The sequence below is a fragment of the Oxyura jamaicensis genome, chromosome 6 (genome assembly GCF_011077185.1).
Source record: "Oxyura jamaicensis isolate SHBP4307 breed ruddy duck chromosome 6, BPBGC_Ojam_1.0, whole genome shotgun sequence".
NCBI classification, from domain to species: Eukaryota; Metazoa; Chordata; class Aves; order Anseriformes; family Anatidae; genus Oxyura; species Oxyura jamaicensis.
Window position 1 is genome coordinate 36048971 of NC_048898.1, and position 9776 is coordinate 36058746.

At 36.1% G+C, this 9776-nt stretch overlaps 1 protein-coding gene across 11 annotated transcripts in view; it reads right to left on the reverse strand.

Annotated features, from left to right (window-relative positions):
* CFAP46 (cilia and flagella associated protein 46) overlaps positions 1 to 9776 on the reverse strand; it is an 83387-nt gene that overhangs the window by 52875 nt on the left and 20736 nt on the right. For all 11 annotated transcript variants that reach the window (XR_004752133.1, XR_004752134.1, XR_004752135.1 and 8 more), the window contains 6 exons: positions 8140 to 8368; positions 6881 to 7001; positions 5021 to 5144; positions 3960 to 4090; positions 1385 to 1533; positions 723 to 856 (listed from right to left, as the gene is read on the reverse strand). Coding sequence is in view for 8 of the 11 variants with exons in the window: in XM_035330776.1 (XP_035186667.1) it covers positions 723 to 856; positions 1385 to 1533; positions 3960 to 4090; positions 5021 to 5144; positions 6881 to 7001; positions 8140 to 8368 (888 nt within the window). In the remaining 3 variants the exon portion in view is untranslated. The remainder of the gene's footprint in view (positions 1 to 722; positions 857 to 1384; positions 1534 to 3959; positions 4091 to 5020; positions 5145 to 6880; positions 7002 to 8139; positions 8369 to 9776) is intronic.

The window sequence follows — 9776 nt, forward strand, 5'->3', positions numbered from 1 at the left end:
GAAAGGAAAGGAAAGGAAAGGAAAGGAAAGGAAAGGAAAGGAAAGGAAAGGAAAGGAAAGGAGCTATGGTTTACTCTCCCTCATTAATTCCAGGTGAATGTATGGAACAGATTACTTTTGCAAACTGAAGTAATTAGTTACATGTTTATTCAGGTACTCAGATACCATTATATTTATAGGAGCTATAAAGCAAGATGGAGTTTTCTGATTTGGGGGAGTCTGTTTTTAAATGTAGAATTTCATGGCCTAAACGTCAATATAATATACATTTAATAGCTTTGAAGGAAGGTACACTAGCTTCTGGTTTCAGAGAAATAAACATTAAATGAAAAACAAAAACATTGCAGAATAAAAACAAATTAGAGAAAAATATTTCAAATTATTTTTTAGACTCTTCTTTTCCCACTACCACTCCTAGCTAACCATATGAACTATCTGATAACAATCATAGAATCATTAAGGTTGGAAAAGATCTTCAAGACCATCTGGTCCAACCATCCCCCTACTACCAATGTCACCCACTAAACTATGTCCCCAAGCACCAGGTCCAACCTTTCCTTAAACACCCCGAGGGACGATGATATCACCACTTCCATGGGTAACCTGTTTCAATGTCTAACCACTCCTTCTGAGAAGAAAAGTGATTTTTACTAAAAAGAAATAACTTAGTAAATTATCTTCTGTGTTTGATAATAAAACAATTTGTTAGACTTGGTAAGTACCTGTATGCTTTCCATTCTAGATCACTTTCAGGAAAACCTAAAACATATCCTGAAGGATCTTGGCTTTTATCTTCTGTAGGTACAGTGTGGTCATTCAGCTCAATTCCTTGCAATCTTAATAAATGAATCGTTGCCTGGAAAGATACAGACACATTTTCTACCTATGTTATCTATGTGAAAATGGACTATGACTTCATACTTGTGTCTACACCTCTTGAAAAAAGAAAAAACACAAAATGTTCCTTCAGATGTTGTACAGGCATACAAAACCAATTATATGAAATAATCTTCACATTGCTTACACTTCATTTTATTAAATAAATAACTCAACTGAGAAAATGAAAATACGCCATATGTACACACACATATATTTATCATGCTGGAACTTTAGGGATCCTGGAACATAATGTCACATGTAAAATATTTACAACAACATCCCTTGCAAAAAAGTGTTAAAAGCATATGCAGTGATACTATAATTACTTTCACACTGTATTTTTATACAGATGCTTCACGAAACTACTTCCTCTAATGTCTGTGGAGACATAAAATAATGAATCAAACTCAAAATTCTAGTGCTGTAAAATGAATATTCCTAGAATTATACATACAACCAAAGCTAAATTAAACAAGTACGAGTAACAGCTGTGTAGGTTGATTACCTCTGCATTAATAAATCTTATTTCTGCTAATATTCTGAGTAAATCTCTTTCAAAAGAGAAGGATTTAGCAGGTAGTAATAATTCTCCTGGTAAGCCATCACCTTGATCATCATCATCCATCATAGTTATACTAGCTTTCTTCTTCTGTGCTAAAAAAAAAAAAAAAAAAAAAAAAAAAAGTTCAATTATTAACACATAAATCTGACAAAAATTACCTTAATTTTAGAATTTAAATATCCCTATATAATCTGAAATCCACAAGAAAGCATTTACAAGCACAGATTTGAAGTTACTTCACTCAGACTATAATTTTTTTGTCAGTATAATTTATTGCACTCAGAATCCATTCTCCTCAAGAAGCCCATTGGTTATCCATGATTTTGCAACATTTATGCATATTTAAACTTCAGTAATTTCAGCAAATAACTTGCTCCAGTCATAATAGGCATATTCAAATAGCATTACTATGAATATAAATCACGTCCTCTAGTTCAATGTCAATGTTTCAGTGGAAGTGCAGTGCTGAACATTATACAGTGATAGAGGTTAAAATCTGGAAGTTTTAAAATTATGAATGGGGTTGACTTTCTGGCAATATATATATCAATAAAGAGAAAAACAGCATTAATTTTTCATTGGTTCAATAGCAAAGAGAAATTATTTAGATCATTTTAATACAAACACTAAGCATGAACATAAAAGCTATCACAGTGGGTTTCTCTGAATTTCTGGCCAATACTGGGTACTTGCAGAAAGGCTTAAAAATAGATTATGAAAAAGTACTTCCTCTGTGGCCTATCCTCACAGGTATTCAGCATCTTCATCCAAGCAATCTCCTGAAACAGAGGTTCTGTTCAACATCTCAAGTTTAATATTCAGTGATAGATCTAATTTATTAGTCTTTGTCCAGTATTTTTAATCATATTTCAATATTCCAAAGTAACATTTTAGTTTCAGTTGACAATTACATGTTTTTGATTTCTTAAAACCTACAGACTGTTAATTTGAATGAAGAGCTCCTCATTCCTTGAGAATCATACATATTCACTTTCCCCAGACTAGCCATGTTTCATCTCTCATCTCTTTTTCAAACTAAAGGAAAATTTAAAAAAAAGTACTTATCAGGAACTCAGGGCAACCATGCACCAAAAGCATCATTAATAGGACCTGGTATATATCTGTAACACTATAACACCTTGAATTATTTGTCTTTATTCAGGCCTGATAATACAGCAAGTCTTTCTACAGGATCTTCATATTGCCCATATTATCCTTGCCCTATCCTCTATATATGTTACATACAGAGAAGATCTTCAATTTTTCTCACCCACTAATCCTAGGATTAGAAGTAGTAAAGGAGGAAACAGAACACAAAAATGAACGTGGCCAACAGTCGAAGTGCAAGGTGCTGCACCTGGGTCAGGGCAATCCCAGACATGAGGACAAGCTGGAAGGAGAACTCACTGAGAGCAGCCCTGCAGAGAAGGACTTGGGAGTTCTGGTGGACGAAAGGCTCAACATGAGCCAGCAGTGTGCACTTGCAGCCCAGAAAGCTGTGTGTGACCAGCAGGTCAATGGAGGTGATTGCCTTCCCTCTACTCTGCCCTTGTGAAGCCCCACTTGGAGTACTGTGTCCAGACCTGGGGCCCCAAGCACAAGAAGGATGTGGACCTGTTAGAGAAGGTCCGGAAGAGGGCCACAAAGTTGATCAGAGGACTGAAGCACCTCTCTGATGAAGAAAAGCTGGAAGACCTGGGGTTGTTCATCCTGAAGAGAAGGCTCCGTGGAGACTTCATTGCGACCTTTCTATACTTAAAGGGGTCTTATAAAAAAGATGGAGAAGGACTCTATTTGGGTAGACAATCCCCTCCTTCACCTCTTTTGATGCAGCCCACAATGCAGTTGGCCTTCTGGGCTGCAAGCACCAACTGCTGTCTCATGTCAAGCTTTTCATCCACCAGAACACCCAAGTCCTTCTCTGCAGGGCTGCTCTCAATGAGTTCTTCCCGTCTGTACTCCTGTCTGGGATTGCCCCAACCCAGGCGCAGCACCTTGCACTTAGATTTGTTGAACCTCATTAGGTTCACATGGGCCCACTGTTCTAGCTTGTCCAGGTCCCTTTGGATGGCATCGCTTCCTTTTGTTGTATAAACTGCACCACTCCACTTGCATCTGCAAACTTGCTGAGGAACAGCTAAGAACACTGATAATGATCTCAAGAACACTAAATACTGATCTTAAAGGTCTTTTCCAACCTAAATGATTCCATGATTCTATGCTTCTAAATATATGTACTTTAACTAGCTCAGGCCCAAAGCTTATTAGTATCACCTGATAGCACTGTCACTGAATTATCATGAAAACTGGAAATAATTTCCAAACCTCTCCTTCCTAGGCTTTTCTGCAGTTGTTAATTTCTGAGAGCACACATTGCCTTCTACATTTCTAAACTTTTTGAAAACAAGGTGCACAATACTCATTGAACACCATACCTTTACACTGGCTTACTCCAAGTGACTCTAATAAAGGAGGAGAAAGTCCCCTTTATGACACTCAAAATAATGTTTTCACTTACTTTTTTTAGGTTTTGTTGCTCTCCTAAACAAAGTGTCATCATAGAGGAGACAAAATCTGCATGCTGTACGGCAGACATCCCACACTTCTTGTGTACGTGCAACTTTTGCCAGATTTGCCCAAAGTCTAATTCTAACAAAGAAAAAGCATATGCAAGATTACTTTATAACCAGAATTATCTTACATACTTTACAAACCACAAAAATCATGGCAATGTTGATGGCCACCATAAATAAGATTTTAAGTCTAGTAAACATTAATAAGTTGAAGACTTTTTATCAGTAACAAAGATAACACTATTACTTTATTCACTTAAAAAAAAAAACCCTTGGCTTATCAAGATTACAAGAAAAAAAATATTTTGGAGAATAGCTATATTGAAACTTTTAACATGTGTTTGTGACATATCCCTAATTATCTATCTTATAAAAAATAAACTAAATTAAACTAAGTATTTCAAAATCAATGCTGAGAATTTCAAAATGAGTCTTGAATACAAGTTTGGATTTTGAATTGTTTAGAAAACCACTTTGTTTAGATTTCATTCCAGGATTTTTTTTTTTAATGCTGCAAGCAAAACAAAACAAAAAAGAAAAACAAACAACAACATTTTTAAAATAAACAATAACATTATATAAAAATGCTGAAAACAAAGTCACACAGAATCACAGAAAGGTTTAAGTTGGAAGAGACCTCTCAAAGTTACCTGGTCCAATCCTCCTGCTCTAGCATGGACAAAGCTATGATTTTCCTACAGATCAATCTTTCTGACACTCAGAAAGGACCGTGTGGTTTATCAGAAAAGACGTAGCATGCAAAATGGTACAGGAACCAAAAAAAGATGCTTCAGCAAAGTTTCAGCTATGCATCAAGTTATTCAGCCTTAATCCACTCATTCTTCTGTGTGTCCAGTTTCTATCAATAGAATAGGTGGTAGGGGGAAGGTTGCACCAGATGATCTTGGAGGTCTTTTCCAACCTTATTGATTCTATGATAATAAATTCCCTTATTAGACACTTCTACGCAAAAAGAAAAGAGCCACGTCTTTTCTGTGGCAATTACCTCTCTTTGTCATTTTCTTTTTTTAGGTGTTTCAAATGTCCATCGATTTTGTCCACACTTTTAACATGATGTTGTGCTTTCGCACAGAGGTAACTTACTTGACTCTGACTTTTACCTGAGGAAACTTACAAAGAAAAAATAACTTAATGGAATTTTTTAAGTACCAGAGCTGAAAAAAAAATAAATGAAAAGTATGCATTTTGATTCACAACTACTTTCTGAAACACCTGAAATCCAGTCCTTTTTTCAATCCCTCAGTCTTTCCCAAAACCAACCGACCAACCAAAATGAAAAAACCACACCCCACTAGCATCTATTCTGTTTTTAATTTATCTGCAGAGATAGTCTCCCCATATAATAATGGATTTATGTTTGTTTAGCCCCAAGGTATATCTCTTTTCTGACGGGACATGCATTGCTTTAATTAAGCTTCAGTCAAAAGGACATTGATGTAATATATGTAATGTTAGATTCTGGCTGCATTTTAAGAACACTAATCCAATGAAATACATTTTTGATCAGTAGCAAAATTTGTTCATTTGTTTGTTTTGTTTAAATTTGAGAATAATGACTTTTCTTTTGCGTAGTCAACAAGATATAGTTATCTGGGAAAACGTATTAAACAGAAATAACCAACACAGAAAAATGACACAAGGGAGGAATGAGTTGCCCTCCTGAGGTAGAAAATTACTCCAGTGATACAGAAAAATCAAAAAGAGATTTTTTTGTACTGTAATGACATAGAGGAGATGCTATTTATTAGAATACAAGTAACTTGATAAGATTATTTGGGAAATCAATATTCACTTGAATCTAAGCCATGGTCACTAATATAACCCAGACTAAGTTTTCTGTTGACTCTCAAATGATTACTGGCTGTATTGCTGGGACCAAAGGGTATTTGTAAATGGAGTTAAATCCAATTGGCAGCCAAGTGGCCATAGTGGTGTTCCCCAGGGGTCAGTATTAGGGCCAGTTTTGTTTAATCAGTGATCGTGATGAGGGGATCATTTAGTCTTGACGAGCGATAAAATCACAGACAACACCATTTGGGCAGGAATGATGATCTGCGAGAAGGTAGGCAGGCTCTGCAGATGGATCTGTGTAGGCTAGATTTATGGACCATATCCATTTGCATGGCATGCAACAAGGCTAAATGCCAGGTGATGCACTTGGGTCATTACAACCCCATGCAGTGGTATAAGCCTGGGGAAGAGTGGCTGGAAAGTTCCCTGACAGAAAAGGAGTTGGGGATGTTGTGTTGGGAAATATCCAGTTGAACATGAACCAGCTGTGTGCCCAGGTAGCCAAGAAGGGCAATAGCATCCTGGTTTGTATCAGAAATAGCATGGCCGGCAGTACTATGGAAGTGACTGTCCCGCTGTACTCTGTACTTGACACACCTTGAGTACTGTTGGGCTCCTCACTACAAGAACGATACCGAGTTTCTGGGAATACGTTCATACAAAAACAGAAAAGCTAGTGAAGGGACTAGAAATTATTCCTGGCTTTAAAACATGAATATGACTGAAACTGCTTAGACATATTTACATTGAAATGAGGAAGGCATAGTTTCTTATAATTTTTGTTAAAAATACTTTGCGATGCATATGACAGAACTGTTACTTAACTACACACCTAGATTGACTGACAGAAATTTTTCAGCATTAATACATGACAGTAATATCATAGAATTATAATCATTTTTCATTCTATAATTTTTGCCACAGAATTCAGCAGACTTGTCGCTCTATTCATGCTGTAATATTCCCCACATATTGCCACTATATGTTATGTCCATTCTTTGAGGTTGTGCAAAGCAGTAAAACTGTCATAATTTTAGCCACACACATACATTACCTTTAGCTTCATTTTCACTATCAAGAACCACCTGAAATGAATCAGGAGCTAGTGCAAGACCAGCATTTACCAGAAGTGACCTCTTTTTCCTCACATTATTCTTTTGCTTTCCCCTTTTAGCCTATGTAAAGAAAATAATTAAATGTTACAAGGTTCATTTAGACCTATTAAAATTCTATTTACATTTTTATTACATATATCTTACTTACTAAGCACATAAAAATGTAAATCATAGACTTTGTTATTTTAAGACATTACAATATAGGAATTGTTTATCTTAGCATATCTTAAACAACATCCTACAGTATTATTGCTCTATATTCCTTATTGTATGACCTGTCATAATGTTGTATTTCCTTAAATAAAGAACAGTATTTATATAGAAACCAAAAATAACATACCTGTCGTGCAATAATTAGGACTCACTATGAAATATAAAAAATCCCTAGTGCACCCAGAATTAGCTTAAGTCAGAGAAAAATTAAGCGCTTTATTTAAATAATACTTAAATGGAATAAGCTTGTGTGAAAAATAAATAAATAAATAAACTAGAACAAACTACACCAAAACTCTGTCATAAACAATCGTACCAGCAGCTTTCCCATACTGCTTTTTAGGTTCAATGAGCATATCTTAATTTCTGTGAATATCCCCAAACGGTGTATAGCTGAAGTTTCTTTTAGCAAACTAACAAATCAGCTGCCAATATGAATTTTGTTCATGTGCTGAAGGCATCACAACAGTTAGATGTAATAACTCTTGAAAATGACTACACTGTGACTTTAGATTGTATTACTGGATTTATTATCTCTATTTTCTCACATTTTAAAGTGTGATATAATACTGATTTATCTTCAGTCCAGATGGGATGTTCAGCTATTTGACCACTGCTCCTCTCATTATTTATAAAATATTCCACACAATGAAGTCTTAATTGTTGACAGTTCTGAACATGCAAAACTGTAACACCAAGTTTCTTTTTAGCAGATGAGTATTTCTGCTAAAGGATAATGCATTTTTATTTTTTTCATAAACAAGTGGTTTGAACATAATTGGAAAAAATCCTCCATCGTAACCATTAGTCTTCAGAGTATGAAGCAGTGTGATGACCAGAGCTTTCAAGGTAACCAACTAATGTTGCTGAAAGCAAGCCTGTGTTAGCTCTACTAATATGCAGTCCTACTAAATGGCTGGCCTTTCTCTGCCAGAATTTAATAAGCAAACCTATTTCAGCTACTAATCTTATTCTGTATGATTACCTGTTCAATCATCATTAGTGCCTGATCCTCTAGACGCTCAGGAGACTTATACAGCATAGCGTACAAAGAAAGACGGTTAAAATTCAATCTTAGATGTTCTTGATACTGCCCACTGTTATCTAGATGTATAGCTTTCTGTAAATGTTGCACAGCAACCTCAATTCTATCCTCATCTTCTTCAATACGAGCAATTTCCATGTGAACTTGGCAACGTAACAAAATCAACATGCTACGGAATAAAAATTCAAATGTAAACTGTTAAACTGAGCAAACTAAAATTGTTAGACATAAAATTAAGCAAAAGCACAACCCAGTAATAAAAAGCGACAATAGTATGAAAATATACTCCATTTTTGACGTAATGTTTCTTTCATTTTCATTATCATGTCTTAGTAATGGAACAATTATGAAAACTTGTTGTGGTTTAACCTGGCCGGCAGCTAAGCACCACATAGCCATTCACTCAACCTCCCCTGTCCCTCTCTGGGATGGGGGAAGAGAATCAGAAAGAAATGAAAGCCTTTGGGTTGAGAAAAAATCAGTTTATTAGGACTGAAAAGAAAGGAAAATAATAACAATGATAATAGTACTACTACTAATAGTGTGTACAAAACAAGTGATGCACAATGTAATTGCTCACCACCCACTGACTAATGTCCAGCCTATCTGCAAGCAGCCGGTCCCCCCAACCCAGCCAGCCACCCCGTATTAACTGTTCAGCATGACATGGTATGGTATGGGATATCCCTTTGGCCAATTTGGGTCAGCTGTCCTGGGTCTGTCCTCTCCCAGCTACTGCTGTACCCCCAGCCTCCTCACTGGCAGGGCAGTGGGAGAAGCTGAAAAGCCCTTGGCTTAGTGTAAGCACTGCTCTGCAATAATTAAAACATCACTGTGATATCAACATTATTCTCATCCTAAATCCCAATCACAACAACATACCAGCTACTAGGAAGCACATTAACTCTATCCTAGCCAAAACCAGGACAAAACTCAACTGCATTTTACTTCTGTTAACAATGCATGAGAAAACACAGCCAAAAGGAAGCAACACATCTTGTAAACTGACTGATTTTTGTGTTTTAGCAGAATTCTTTCTTAATACCACACTTGCCATTCAGAAATGCCCACTTTGGTTGACAGGTGAAGTGACTGGATTTTTAAACTGCTTAACTCCTAGCAAGAGCATGATTGATGCTTTTGATAATATTTCACACTCTGATGATAACATATTAGTAAGAAGCTTCTAAAAATCTAGTCCTGATTGCAGTTCTTACCACTTTTATAAATGCAGCTCATGACAGGTGTACATACTCACTTCAGTCAGTGCTTTTGCCCAGACTGCTGAAAACTACTCCATGAAGCCAACACATTTTCACTGAAAACTGCATGCTCTCCAGACTTGGGTACACTACACTCCCAGTTTATCACCTGCCCCAGGAAGCTGTTCATAGCAGCTGTAAACTATACATTATTTTAGATTATTTCCAGGCAAAAATAGATAGATAGACAGACAGACAGATAGATAGATAGACAGATAGACAGACAGACAGAGAGACAGGTAGATAGGTAAATAGACAGATAGATAGATAGATAGATAGATAGATAGATAGATAGATAGATAGATAGATAGATAG